Source organism: Pelobates fuscus, chromosome 3, assembly GCF_036172605.1.
Source record: "Pelobates fuscus isolate aPelFus1 chromosome 3, aPelFus1.pri, whole genome shotgun sequence".
Lineage (NCBI taxonomy): Eukaryota > Metazoa > Chordata > Amphibia > Anura > Pelobatidae > Pelobates > Pelobates fuscus.
This window is the reverse complement of record NC_086319.1, coordinates 364,009,253-364,025,021: the sequence shown is the minus strand read 5'-3', so window position 1 is coordinate 364,025,021 and position 15,769 is coordinate 364,009,253. Positions and strand designations below refer to the sequence as shown.

General features: G+C 38.5%; 1 protein-coding gene across 1 annotated transcript in view; it reads right to left on the bottom strand.

Annotated features, from left to right (window-relative positions):
• Window positions 1-15,769, bottom strand: part of CSK (C-terminal Src kinase) — a 103,673-nt gene that overhangs the window by 41,576 nt on the left and 46,328 nt on the right. The window contains exons 2-4 of the mRNA XM_063449309.1: window positions 6,640-6,717; window positions 5,242-5,355; window positions 3,237-3,349 (exon numbers count right to left, since the gene is read on the bottom strand). Coding sequence (XP_063305379.1) covers window positions 3,237-3,349; window positions 5,242-5,355; window positions 6,640-6,654 — 242 coding nt within the window. The 5' untranslated portion in view covers window positions 6,655-6,717. The remainder of the gene's footprint in view (window positions 1-3,236; window positions 3,350-5,241; window positions 5,356-6,639; window positions 6,718-15,769) is intronic.

Sequence of the window (15,769 nt, the reverse complement as noted above, 5' to 3'; positions counted from 1 at the left end):
GAGAGATACGAGGCTGAAACACATACTCTGGGGTTAAACCATTGGAGAACAGTTTAACCGCTAAAGGTGAGCTAACGCCAGGGACCTCCTGACACTATAACGTCTTCATTTTGATGAAGTAGGTCAACAGATTAGGAGTAAAGGACAAGGAAATATGAGGAAGAATGGAACTAAATATAGAGGAGGAATGGTGTGTATTGAAATGAAAAGGATTAGGTGTAAAGAAGTTGCGCAGTCAAAGTTGACAGTAGTGACATTTCAAAGTTAATGATTTAAATCGGGAATATCCAGTCACAATCTAATGTTCTATATACACAACACTGTGCCAAGAAATAGGGAATAAAAAGGCAGACCGGCACGTCAGCCAGGGTAGAAAGTGCAAGGGTTGATCGTAATGATGTCACCATCTCTCTGCACTGCCTCACACACACACTCGGAGAATCATTACGTCATGCTAATTGTATCTAAAACGGTAACTGAGATACCAAGAGGAAATTGCATACTAGCAGCTAAGGAGATGCTAGTCTGGATAGAAAAGGAAGTACCGGTAACGACTTTAGCACAATATGTATAAGACTGAAATCTGCACATGTACTTATAGACGATAAATACAAAAAAGAAGGGGAAGACATATTTAGCCAAGATAATACCTTTAAGAACTTAACTGGGAAAAGCACTTGCATGATTCTTATATAAAATAATGTAAAAATAATGTAAAAATTGCCAATTTAATGTAATTTATTTTTTAAACTATGAAAGAGGACATGGATGATAAGAAAAACAGAACAGAAGAAGTTTAACCCCTTAAGGACCAAACTTCTGGAATAAAAAGGAATCATGACATGTCACACATGTCATGTGTCCTTAAGGGGTTAAGACACTCGTCACCAGAACCTTACAGTAATATGCAAGCTTAGTGCAACCTTCACAAACAAGATTGGATAAAACCCATTAAGTATATAATTAGCCATCAGTCCTAATCACATGATAGGAAACGCCTGGAACTATGGCTGTACAAAATCATTGTTTAATGATTAAACAATACTGCAAAGATGCTTGGAACAATATATAATTAACATGGCAATGATTCACATTTGTATTGTATGTCTTTATAAGAACAAGGATTAATTACACCTTGTAATCAGGAATACAAATGTGCAATTCTATCACTATAATGCCCTGTTAGATGTTGGGTCCCCGAGTCATTACATCTAAGGAGAAGAAGAAGAAGAAAAAAAGGTACTTCACTTACATTTTCTCCCTTCATTGCTGTCTGGGTGCCTATAGTGTCCCTTAAAAATATGCAGTCCTACGTTACTAACCAAGCCTTAAAATGTACTCACCACTACAAGCCTGAAAGGTCCAAGCTAATTCACCAGGTGTGAATTTCTACTCAACAATGGCTAGTAGCAAGAGGAAACTGTGAGATTTCCTGTAAACATTTTAACCATACAGCCTCATGCCTTTAAAACCTTTAATAAGAATACCCAAGTCAGGGGTGGTGAAAACGTACAGGTTGCAAAACTACAATAATCCTAAACCAGCCTTAAAGGGTTATCCCACATTTTTAAATATTTTCTTTTTCATAATGCCCTATGGGTACTAGTACCCAACCTTCAGCATTCCAGAAGTGTAATAATTTTGGATAAACTTTGAAAATATATATATGTTTTTTTTTAACATATTCAAATATAAACATCAAAAAAATATCAATATATCAAAAACTATCAAAGTATAACAAAATGTAAATATGTTTCACTATATTCCCTTTGTACTGATTTACAGAATTGTGAGAAAAATACCATCAAGTGGCAGAGGCCTATTTCTGGAAGTTGAATAGCGGTAAGATTTGCAATGAATGGGTAAGCATTCAGTAAACAAGTGTTCTAACTTAGATCGTTGTATGAAAACAGTGGGAGGCAAGTATCCCACAGCTTGCACCAATCTATCACACCTCCGCAGCTCTACATTTGCTTTACCAGTCAAACGGTGTTCTAATTAACTATGTTTAAAATGGAAATAGTTTACTGCATACATATTATTCAAACCTAATATGAAACCAAAGTGAAGAAAGTACGGTGGAGATTACATTTCATGTGAATGCCAATCCAAACACGTGCATCAAGTTCTTGCTGGTATATAACAACCAAACTGCACCATACTCTGGACTGAGCTGACACTGTCAAACTATATCAGGATATCTTGCTAACACTTTCAGCATCTGACTCAAATAAGGATCTAGGTACAGGGAGGGAAGTGATTTGCCGAGGATGACAGCCAATAAGGGAGAAGGGTGCATATAGCAGCTCCCACTCAGTTGTATATTGACTCAGAACATGGTGAGTGTGAGTGGGACTGGGGCAGAAGGTGAGCACGTGCTCCCTGTCTGTCATTGGTAAATGAAAATGTGAGGAAGACTGTGACTTTATTTAATTTCCTGCCTCTCTAGCCACTCACATTGTATGCTGCATGCTCAAAGCAGCACTAAGAGACCAGCCAGTAAAACATTCTCACCCAAGGCACAGTCCTGCTTGGGCACATCGGTGTAGTTGGGGGTACGGCATGGCATAGGAGGAGGTGCAGGATGGACACAAAAAAGGGTGTAGTAGAGAATGGTAAATGACACATAAAGGGGACGGCAAGGAGGGAGAAGAAAGACACACAAGGTTTGGGGAATGAAAAGACAGCTTTTTAGAGACAAGTGGAGGGTGGATTAGCGCTAGACAGACAAAGATGCATATGTGGGGGAGATGGTTGTTAGAAAGGCACGAGGGGGACAAGTAGAAAAAGATGTGCAGGATGCCGAATTGTCTCAGGTGCCACATACCCTACGTAAGCCTCAGTGCACACCTTTTATTTTTTATTTTTTATTTAAATGTCACTTATCAATGTCTTCAATAAGCCATGGGTGGATTTTAATAAAAGGAGGAAAGTTCACTTATTTTGCTGCATTATTCTGGAAAGCTCCGAATACATTTTATAGCATTATCAATAAACACACCCACTGGATGGTATTTTACTAATCGTTAAATCACCCATATCACATTCATAAAACCTTTCAAATCTTTTGACCTGGGGAGGAGCTTTCAAAATTACATACCTCACCACAGCTGCCACCTTAGAATGGGCAGACAGACACATAAAACATGCGGTTAGTTGGTACCATTTCTTTATGTAGTAGTGGAACACACAAATAGAGGGTTCACAGTAACAGACTGTGAAGATACTGTACTCACGGCATCAAGCTGAGCTTTGTCCCAGATTTTACACCTTCTCTCTTCTGTACATAGTTAGCAGGGATGAATCCCACTCGTCCAACCTTGTTTTTTGCTTTGTACCAGTTAGGATCCTGAATAGACCATGTCAAAAAATACATAGGTCCAGTTAAATACAGCTCCCAATTTGAATTATTTTAACTTTAAATATTTAATCCAGACCTACCAATGCACAAATAGTTGCTGAACAAAATGGTCCTTGTGGCTCTTACAATAATGTTCTACATCTACAATTTCAGATTCAGTCATTAGAACATAAAATATATACTTGGCCGACCTCCCAAGAGCAACATTTAGAGTGACAGTCTCAATCTGACGCAAACGGGTCTCCCTCTTTATCCTGAAGTATCTATTTTCTTTGAGCTCTGAATACTTTCATATATTTCAGAGGCGTAAAGCAATAATCATGACTAATATTTTTTTTTAAATTGGATTAAACGTTTTTAATAAATGATACATAGAAATACAATACTTTGGAGATTGTTCTAAATTAGTTATAAGAACATTTCAAAGGTGACAAAGTTCTTAGTATAGTCCTGCCCACTTGGCCAATGCTCAAATCACACTGCCTTAGACAAGTGTTACTCTTTGGTCTTTTAATTAGAAACAAAACTTGTTTTAGTTTTCTTGTATCTTTGCTTCTTTAATTGAAAAAGAAAAACTCAGTTGTGGAATAAAACCGCATGCAGTTTTAAAGATGCATACCATTGTATTCCTTGAATGGGCTCCCACATCGTGGCAGACACTGCGTGATAGCCAGGAGGAAAGATTTATTTTAAAATCCCTGTGCTCGTTCCAGTACAAACGGTGTTATTTACTAAAGCGGGAATTGTCAGGAATTTAAAGCGAATTTCAGGCCAAAACAGGCAAACTAAAAATATTGTCCAAGTCAGCTAAGCTGCCAGTTGGCTACGTTGGTTTTAAACTGGAAATTTAATTTTAATTCCTCACAGTTTTCACCTGTGTAAATAACCCTGAGAGTGTTCTCACCGTCATTTGTCTGACTGATTGGTTGCTGAAGCACAAGTTGTGTAATGAGAGCTTCTAGGAAGTAGTGAGTTTAATGAGGAGTGTGTATCTGCAAAGAGACAGGACAGGCTACAATGTGCTTTCAATAAAGGGCAGGGGGGGGGGGGAGTCGGGCATAATTAATATTCAGCTTTTTTTTGTCCTCAAATTTAAGTTGTGAAAACTCTGAGTTCATGAAATAAAGCACAGCTCTAGGCAGGGGCCCCAACCTGGTTTTAGGTATAGAGAGTTAAACTAACAAAAAAACATTAAAGGAACACTGTAGTGTCAGGAATACAAACATGTATTCCTGGCATTATAGTTACAATAACACTATTTAGGTCCCTGGCTCCCCCTTGCCTTACTTTAAAAGGTGAGAATACTTCCCTTTATTCCAGCACCGGTCTCGATATGACTAGCTCCGTCTCCTTGGCTGAGATCACAAAATTTGATAATATTAGCCCATCCAATGCTTTCCCATAGTAAAGCATTGAGAGGCTATTGCGCATGCGCAGAAAAACACAGTGCTGCACAAATCAGTATCTCCTTTAAGAGATGCATTCAATCAGCGCATCTCTATGGGGAAAGTTCAGTGCCTCCATGCAGAGCATAGAGATGCTGGATGTCACTGCTGCACAACCCAGGAAGCACCTCTAGAGGCCATATGTGAGACTGTCACTGGAGGTGCTCCTAGGCAGTAATGTAAACAGAGCCTTTTCTCTAAAAAGGCAGTTTTCACATAAAAAAGTCTGCAGGGACTGACTATACTAACCAAAACAACTACATTAAACTGTAGTAGTTATAGTTATATTGTCCCTTTAAGGAGAAGCACATGGCAGCAGGAGTCGCTCAACATATCATTGACAATTCTTATATTCATGGGTTGGGATTTTCATGACAAATATAGCAGCTCTTTCCCAAAGTGTGGTACAAGAACAATGCTGCATCTCATAGTCACCTTGGTCACTGCCACAATGGTGAGAACTTCTCCTTTGTTAAATGGAAGATCCTGATCAGCTTTTCCATGGAAGTCATAATTAGCGATGCATTCTGTGCCAGTATGCCAGGGAGCCTGGGTAGCAGGGCAAGAAAATAGGACAATGTAAGGATAGGACCATGGCTCAAATATGGTGGATGTGAGTCAAAAAGATGTCAAGTAAACAACATGATATCAAAGAGAACAAAAACAGACTCACAGAGAAACATGGAGAAATGTGGAATAAATTAGAGGAAAAAATAAGGAAGCACATTCATTTACAGAAAATGTCTTTCCTAAAACGACAGCAGACATATATATATATATATATATATATATAAATTTCCTATTACTTACAAAGGATATGTTTGAAAGGTAAAGAAGAGTAAAGGCCCCCTTTCTTTTAAAATAATTTGATATTATGTACTGTCCTGTAACTAGTCTCTGTCTCCTTCAGTGGATGGATGCCATGTGCATCAGATTTTGCTAAGTACATATCAGCCATTAGAGGCCATATTAATAAGGTTATTTTTTTAAAGTGAGAATTCAAGGGGAAATCAAATTTAAGACCAGAGTAACCAAACTGAAAGCAAAGCTGTATTTTTCCAAGTTTGGCTACTTTGGTCTTAAATGTGAAATTTAGTTTGATTTCTTCTTGAATTCTCACTTTTGCGAATAACTCTGTTAAAGGTACTTAATGCTATGGTGCCTGAACCCCACCCCTTCTAATTTTTTTTAATTTAATTATCTTTTAATCAAGTTTTTTTAAATGAAGTATATTCAGAAAAATTAGAAAAACAAATACCTACGACTAGTGTATGATAACATCCGTCAGCCTATATATGTACATTAGGCATTGTGCAGAATTGTGTAGGAAGGCTGTGTGAGTCACAGGAAGGGAAATGTGGCTAGGGAAAGTGATTTAACGACTAATTGGCAGAGAATTGAGCAGTAAGACTGCAGGGGCACAGCCTTAAACACAAGCTACATGTTTAAAGGAACACTATAGTGTCAGGAATACAAACCTGTATTCATGACGCTACAGTACTGTTATGGCTGTTTAGATCCTGGCCCTGCTTCAAGCGTGCTGAAAAGGTGATTTACCCACCAAACTACTTCAAAAACTACTTCAATAAGCTAAAGTTGTTTTGGGTACTTATAGTGTCCATTTTCTAAAGGCAAATAGATTTTCGTGGATACATTTGAAAGTGGTTTGGCTACTATACTGTATAGTAGATCATAGGGTATGGGTACTGTAAAATCAGACCAAATTAAACTATTTAAAACACTAGTTGGGCCAAACACTAGTGAGGGCTAGAAGAGCATTAGAGATGAGAAAAGCACAGCGAGGGTAGGATGTAATGAACATAAACTGCTCACCTGTACCACGGACATGTTGGGAGCGGGGGTCTGGAAAGATGTCTCAGAGAGATGCTAATCTGCACAGTATCATCAGACCTGGAGATACAAAAACAGGAATACTCATTAAACAAAACCTGAACTGCAATGATGTAAACCTTAATAGTTTTTACTTGGGTACAGCTCTAAAAGTAGACACCAGTTTGGCAGACATGGGCATAAGGCCATCGTTAGAGAGAAGCACACCTTTACTATACAGCAGCGCACACAAAGGACATACTGAAATAATATAGCAACTGTAATTCAAACTGATTTTCTGTATATAAGTTAAACTTAGATACAGAAAGTTAAACATAGGATTGAACCAGTGATACAAATTTGGGTAACTGTCTTTCTCTCTGCATTTACACTTACACATAATAAAATCACAAACAGCCGACTGTAACATTGTGGGATTGGGGGCAGGTCAGGCGGGGTGAGCTAATGGGATCAAAGCGAATATTTTTTCGAAAATACAAAAAACAAATTACCTGCACCCTAACCTGCATTACACCCAGTGTTTCAGATGTGACACGGAGCTACACCAATCATTTGTCTGATATAAAGCGGATCTGCTTGTTGTGTGTGCTCAGACTGTAATTCCAGACTTTATTGTGAGAATGAATATACAATGCAGTGCGAGCAGAGCAGCCATTGCTCATTCATACACCCGCACACACACTAAGGCCAGATTCTGTCAGACAGAAGCATGTATGGACTAGTCTGACCTGAGCTATGTTAAAGCAAAATAAATGGAGCAAAAACGTCTTTGTATTAAAGCCCTCTCCCTGCCTTAATTGTTACATACTGTATTTAACAATGAAGCACTAACATGGGGTTGGATTAATCCACTGTGAGACAAGGTAATATGGTGTGGTAAAATGTAAGCCATCAACTCACTGCTTAATGAATCCCTCCCTCTACATACATAAAAGACACATTCCTCACATGTTGTTGTCACTGTCTAGCCTCACAGAGACTAATATTGCAACACAGGTACTGCATGCAAAAGAATGAGGTTTGTGGTCAAGAAAAGGGAAATGCAAACTTTATGCCAAAAGTTTAAAAGTAAATTTAAATACATGTTTAAATCTATGAAAATAAATGTTATCTTACAGTTTTGCCAAAATTCTGTAAGATTAATAATCCATCTTAAAGGGACACAATCACCAGAACCACGAAAGCTTATGTCCCTGCAGGACTTTGAATGTAAAAGCTGCCGCATTTAAATTGGTGCCTACTAGTAACACCACTAGTGGCAGTCACTCATTTGGCTACTAGAGATGCTTTCAAGTCCAGTGTGCAGCACTGGCCTTCTGTGTCTGCACGTTCTGCATGGAGACACTGAACGTTCCGCCCATAGATGTATTGATTCAATGCATCTTTATGCAGAGATCCTGATTGGAGCAGCACAACGTTTCGCATGCACTACAGCCTCCCAATGCTTGGCTGAGATCAACAATGGTGGCGGAGACAGGTCTTGCAAGACCAGTGCAGTGTGGGAGAAAACGTGGGCACGCGTGAAGCAGGGCCAGGACCTAAACAGCCATAACAGTACTGTAGTGTCAAAAATACAGGTTTTTAATTCCTGACACTATAGTGTTTCTGTAAACGTGCAGCTTGTGTTTAAGACTGTGCCACATGACACTCCGCAGTGGAGAGGTGAGAGTAGGCTAAGAGAGGCACAAAATGGATGCCAACACAAGCCAAGGAGGTGAGGGACATAAAGGAGGTAAATGAGAGGAACAACAGAAAAACTGCTGGTCTCACATTAGAACGTTTTAAAATCAATGATAGAACACACTATAATGGATGAAGACTGCTATATTTCATGCATTGGATCTGTTGGCTTGAAACATGCATACCCTGACTGCTACTGCACATGTAGATTCAACATATGAGCTAAAGTATTGTGTATTGGCAGGCCACAGGCAATCTTCTGCGTGCTTTGTAGCCCCATGATGAACAGCCTGCAAAAAAGGGGGGGAATGCTGACCATAACAAGACTTACAGCTGCCAATCACTTCAAGAACTAAAGAATATTTCAATAGTTGATCAATTATTTCATCTTAACGTACAAGAACCACCTAAAGAGTATACACTACACTATTCTGTTTAGTGCTAGTGTTTACCACAAAAAACAGTTTTAGCATTTTGGAAAGAATATCCCTTCTATTGACAAGCAGAATTCTATTTATGCCTGGTCCCACAATTCTTAAAGTCTAAAAGCGGTATCTACACTCCCACGGGCATTATCATTAGAAGTTTGTTTACCACCATCAAAGAGTACTGGAAAGGATGCATTAGTAACCAGGGATAAAATAGGGATTAAGAGAGACAGGGGAAAACGAATGAAATGACCGCACCATGCAACCCAGGGCTGCTGATGTAAAGGCTTTGCAGAGTTATTTTAGAGATCTATAAATTACCAGCTTCAGCAAAGGAAGTGGGTTAGTGTTAGAGCCTGGCTTGTTCAGCACCCACAGAGACGGGATATGAATAACAACTTCACTTCCAGCACTGAATATAAAAAAAAAATAAAAAAGCTCTTTGCTTCCATATTGCTGTCTGCAGATCTCTTCAACGCTGGTTTTCGGGCTTTCGATGCCTATTACGAGAACAGCAGGATCTGAATACACAGAAAGATAAAATACTCTCTTCTATTTTAAAGTTGGTTTCCTTTTCAATATCCTGCACTCCTCCTTGTGTGGTTAAGAGGAACTATCAAGGCATTTTGCCATGAAATGTATGACATTGCAATGTACCCTAGAATGTGTCCAATTAATATTTGACAAAGACTTTACTGGCTTGTAATCAAGTTAAAGGGACACTCCACTGCCCAAATACAAACATACTATTTAGTAGATGTACTCTCAATGAAAACATGCATGCATTAAATTATAAATTTTTCCTTTGGTGGCATATCTAAAAACACTTTGCTAAACCTGCAGTTCTCTTTTCTGCTGCCTTTGCAAGCCCTCCCCTTCTAACCTCACCCAGGCTTTCTGTGACTGTCCAATCACAGGCTTCCCAATGCAGCTTAATAAGAAGTAATTGCAAGGCAGGTGATCTGAGCAATTGCTCCATCTTGAGTTTAGCTCCACTGAAGTAACCGACAGTGACTCAGGAGGGTATAACAAGGTTTATTTATAAAAGTGCCAATCTCAAATAAAAAAATTTTTTTTAAAAAAGACTCACTATTCACACATAAAGCACTTAAAAGAACACTTTAGTGTTAGGAAAATTAAGGGTTACAATTTTTTTCTCTGCCTCCACTGATGTCATCAAGGAGGAACCATGTGAGCCCAAGGCATTCCACATAAGAAATCATTGATTCAATGCTTTCCAGGGGATCTGAAGATGCTGGATGACCTCATGTAAAATTAAACTCTGTGAAACAGCAGGAAGCCACTAGAGGCAGTCTTAACCCAGCCATATAAACATTGCAGTTTCTGAGAAACCACAATGTTTTAGATTGCAGGGTTAAGGAGACAAGGCACCCATACTAATTGAATGAGATGGAATGGTCTGGATGCCTATTGTTTCCTTTTAAGCAAGCTAAAGTGTTTAATGGGTATACATTTGGCCCTTTAATACAACATCTAGCTTGCTCATGGAATCCATTGCCAATTAATAGACCAAATATAAGCTATGTGTCCAGGTATAGAACAGACAGGAAAGGTGATATGGAAAACAAATAAATAAAAGATATAAGACACTGCGATATACTGCTCAATAACTGGCATTTAAGCTTAAGACGTGTTGTATGTCTAGGTTTGGAAACATGGTTGTCAGCTCACAGGAGGGGCCTTTTCGTGAATAAGTTCCTATTAAATTATTTGAGTTATAGGAAATTTAGTAAATAACAAGCAAGGCACACGGTTTCCTTTTCAGAATCAGTTCCTCTAATGCAAGATAAAGAAACACCGGTTTACTGCTCTTTTAGATTAAAACAACTGTTAAAGAAAACGGTGATTTAACAAGTATAACAATTTAGAAGGGTTTTTTTTTTTTGGGGGGGGGGGGGGGGGTTATTAGATGAAAGAAAATGTACTTTGCTTATGAAGGTTAGCTGAGAACAAAAAATTTGTAAATGGAACCAAAGATATATAAAAATAAAATAATAGTTTTTTCTATAACGTGGAGAAAATGATGACACTGCTGGATGTGGCAGGACTAAGATTAGTGATATCTCACCTTTTTTAGCACCAGAGAGGTTCGTGAAATACATTTCCCATAATTCTTACAAAGTTCCACTTTGGTAACATGTGTAGCTAAATAGTCCAATGACGGCATTCTCAGTAACACATTTACCAATCAGAATGCCACTGGATAATAAAACCACTCTAGTACTTAGATACTTCTTTGTAAAAAGAACAGAGGCAGCTAGAAAGGGTTCCTCAATATCTACGGTAACTAACTTGTTATAAGATCTGTTCTTTTTGGCATAAAGAAGAAATTAAACAATGTTTCTATATCTCCTTATTTTGCCGGTGCTCTGATTGAACTCGATTGAAACAAATTGTTAAATCTTTCATAGAATTTTAAACGCAAATGGAGTATAAATAAAAAAAAGAGAAAAAGTTCTAGGTAATTTTCCATGTTTTATTTAATGGTGTAAATACCAGACTACTGACAGTTCCCCTTTAAGCTCCCATTTCTGCACACGCCATATCAGAAATACCCAACCTAAATCTTAACCACACACAGACCAAAAATAGGAAGAGAAACACTTAATACAATCTGTTCACCTGCCTTTTTTTATGCATCAGCAACCTTTTACTGTAGAATTAAACCTAGTTCAAAAACCCCCGGAAGCGTGGTAAGAGGATGCTCATGCATTGCCATAGTGAATGTGGGTGAATTCTGGCTGCATGTACCGTAAACAAAGACTCAGCTAGCTAGGGGCCAGGATGCACCCACTTGCAATAAGAAATCATTGTGTATAATGTGTAAGAAATCATTGTGTACATTGTGATAAGAAATCATTGTGTACATTGTGCTGCATAATGAGCAAGATCATTAGAACACTTAAAGTGCACCTGTCATGTCCAATGAGAAGCTAAAAGGTCAGTGTTAGGGTAATAAAGGGTGCGCACGCTTTATGAAGGTCTGTTTTGCGCTGTTAGATATAAGACAGGTGGCAGGTAGCAAGCAAAAGATGGTGGGTAATGATTTATACATTATTTATAAAATACAAGAAAAAAATAGAGTAAATAAAGGCGCTGTGAATAATTTAAAAGTGAAATTACCACAGCGCACTTCTTTTTTCTATTTTACTTTGATACAGAGCACAACGCACTTCTTTTTTCTATTTTATATTTTTAATGATATATTAATTGCATAATGAAATGTTACCAAGAAAAGTGAAACTCTAAACATGGGTTCACTTTAATTTCAGTTATCTTAAAGGAACACCCACAGTGCAGTAGAGTGCACTATATAGTAGTTTTGGTGTAATAAATCCCACGGTAAGTAATCTGATTCTGAGATGTTTGACAATCACCTGGATCACTTCTTGGGCGCTCCTCCCAGTCTTCTGTGATACGGAGACTTATCATTTCGCTTTCGTAATATCAGTTTTATCTAACTTTGGACTTCAATTGCCCTAAAACACTGACACATCTAAAGCAGAAGTGAATCATACGGTTTAGAAATATCCAAGGACACTGGAAGGAACACAAGCGTCTGAGCGACTTAGATAAGTGTCAAACCCTCAAAAACTGTTTGACTCCTTACTGTGGCATCAACACCAGGAGAATGCTGGCACCATAGGCACCACAGCGCTCTGTAGATTATCATGCATAGACTGCCTATGTAAAGAGTAGCGGTCACTTCCTCGATTTTAGAAAAAACCTCATAGCTAACAAAAAGTTAGCTGCTGGTAGTGCTATGTGTTTTTAAATGATATCTAAATGTGTTCTTGTTTCCGTGATTTACAAAACTTTGACTGGCACAGCACAACAAAAAATTTAAAATGTTAGTCAATTCTTAATAAGAAATAAAAAAGTGCTCTGTGCCTTTAAGACAATAGATAATACACAGATAGTGCAATGTGGTGTTCAAACCACTTAATTGATAAGAAATAAGTGCATATGAATAAAATTCACTATACCAATAGTGCTAATCCAATAACGTGCAAATAGAGTTTGAGTATCTTTACCAGAGTCCTTGGTATATTATTTGAGTGAATATAGTTAGAGCAGACTGTACTGCTCTGCCTCTGTGAGTGCTTCTCCTTCCTCTATTAACGACTAAGCCCTATTGTGTGTGTTTTCTTTTTTTACATGTGATACTAAATTGAAGCTATTTACCTGCTAATCTATTGTATGTGGATATATACTGATGTAAGTGGATTGTTGCACTTTGCACTGTTTTTGCACAGTTAATTGTAACACTTTGTTGTATAATTTACACATTATTGCATTAGCACTATTGACATAGTGCACTTTAATAGGTATTGTTTGCATTTCATTCATATGCACTTATTTTTATAAATTAAATGGTTTGAACATCACATTGCACGATTTGTGTATTATCTATGGTCTTAAAAGCACTCTCCAGTGCCAGGAAAACAAACCCGTTTTCCTGGCACTGCACCCCCTCCATTCCCACCCCCATCCCATGTTGCTGAAGGGGTTAAAACCCCCTCAGTGACTTACTTGAATCCAGCACCTATGTCCCTCAGCGGTGGGTCAGACTCCGCCCACGCTCCTCCCCTGGCGACGTCAGCTGGCGGGGGAGATCTGCCACGCGCGCGTGCATTAGACCTCTCCATAGGAAAGCATTATTCAATGCTTTCATATGGGGATTCCGGCGATGCTGGAGATCCTCATGCATAGCATAGCATGAGGACGTCCAGCATAATTTAAAACACTTTTCGTGTTCTAAGAAGCCGGAAGTCCCTCTAGTGGCTGTCTGCAATAATTACACTTGCAGGGTTAAGGGTGAGGGGAGTTGGCACGCAGACCACAACAATGGGCGGAAGTGGTCTGGGTGCCTGGAGTGTCCCTTTAACTCCTTAAGGACCAAACTTCTGGAATAAAAGGGAATTATGACATGTCACACATGTCATGTGTCCTTAAGGGGTTAAAGACAAATGTTTAATCTTTTTAGCACCTTTAGTTTTACTTGTTTAGTTTATATACAATTATTCAACTCTTGCAGCACCATACACATGGTTCACATGACACTGGAAACAATGCATTGTGCATGCGTGTTTACAGCATTTCTCTGTTCGATGTATCATTGGATGATGAAGTAACCACAATGTGGAATTTCTTTACTCTCCTCCACACCATTTTTCTCCCCAATAAATGCTAGAAAAGCATTTATTGATGTAAAGGAACAAAGAATGGTCACTTCACTTCTCTCGAAGATATAGTCCCTCTCTAATATCTGGTACACTTGGCCTTATAGGATATTTCTTGGTTTTCAGTAGTGTGAATCAATGTTCATTGGGTCAGTGTATTCAAGATCAAAGTAGAATACCTGGTCGTGGAGTTACACAACATTGAAGCCAAATTATATCGCACACAAGCACTGCTAGCTTCTATACAGCCAAATTCAATGAGAAAGGATTCCAGGACAGGTGTTAATTTGCATGTCTATCACATTTTCTAGCCGCATAATCAAGTATATAAAAGCAACGAATAGAGGAAACTAGTATTTGAATTTATCTTTAGCTCATCAAACTTCCCCGCAAACTTTTATGCACCTCAACCTTTCGAAACCCACGTAGGCAGGAGCTGCTCAACCTTCTTATAGCCAGTGGTCCCTAACCTCTTTATAACCACTAAGACAAGCTCTCCTCAAACATCCCCAAAGCTCTTCTAGTGGCTGTGTTGTAGACTGACTTTCTTTTTACAATGCAGGTTTAATGGCAATAGGGACACTGTACCCAGACCACTTCAATGAGTTAAAGTGCCCCTTTAATTTATAAATGGGAAACTGCTCATTTTGTTTAAATAAAAAAATTACATTATATCCTGCTTGTATTATTTTAAGCATCTGTGTTGGAATCACAAGCACACGCGCTTTCCAATAATCCCCCATGAGCTGTAATAGATCTGTGAAGTTCACAAAAAGAAGAAGAAAATGTTTCCTTGCTGTCTTTGCCGAAAATTTGTTTCAACAAAGTTTTATAAAAATGCAGATTATCGAAATCAGCACTTTTTTAAACAATAACAAATATAACAAAACTAGAGACATATGCAGAACTTTGACAAGCTGAAATGATTCATGTGTCTAGTGTGTTCCTTTAAAAAACACCCTGGCATCATCCTAACATCATTTATATTGGCTGCCAAAGTTACAGCTCTACCCAATACTATGACGGCTCAGTGTGCAGCATTAACACCATTTATAATGATGGGCACCATCACAGCACCAGTCTTACTGCTGCATCTGTAAAATAAATAGCTCTGTACTGGATATTAGTGGATGTGAAATATAAAATAACACAAATAAATAATAATAAAGTATTTAACCAGGAAAGGTACATTCAGATTACTCTGGTTTCCAAGTACGTCCTGGGGATGTTACCTTAGCCCAACATCCAGGGGTTGTTACTATCACCCAATCTACCTCAGAAGGATGAAGGGCTGAGTCAACACTGCCGGGATTTGAACCTGCGACCCAAGGGTTAGAACAGATTTCGCTGATGCATTAGCCCACTGAGCTATTTCACCGGGATAAACCAGCTAATCACTACTGCTGAGCATATTCTGCTAGTGAAAGCGATTTCCATTGAACTAGAGTCTGCTTTATACACTGGTATAGGGTATAGTAAGACAGGTATTATATCCTTTATCAATGACCGCCATGACCGTAGTCGGCATATAAAGCTGATGAATATGAGGATCTATTTTATAGCATGGCCTTTAACATGATTTGTTACCACACAGGCAATCACTAACCACAGGAGTTCACCGTGACGGTAAGCATTAAATCTTCATGACTAATGTAGCACTCACAATCAAACCTTTAACCAGATTTGATTCACCGTTAGAATTTGATGTATTGAGAGATGAATACACCGATCCCTGGCCATCTTTATATCTATTGTGCAGACAACCTATATATGCAGTGAAGTGAGAGCTGCAATCTTGTG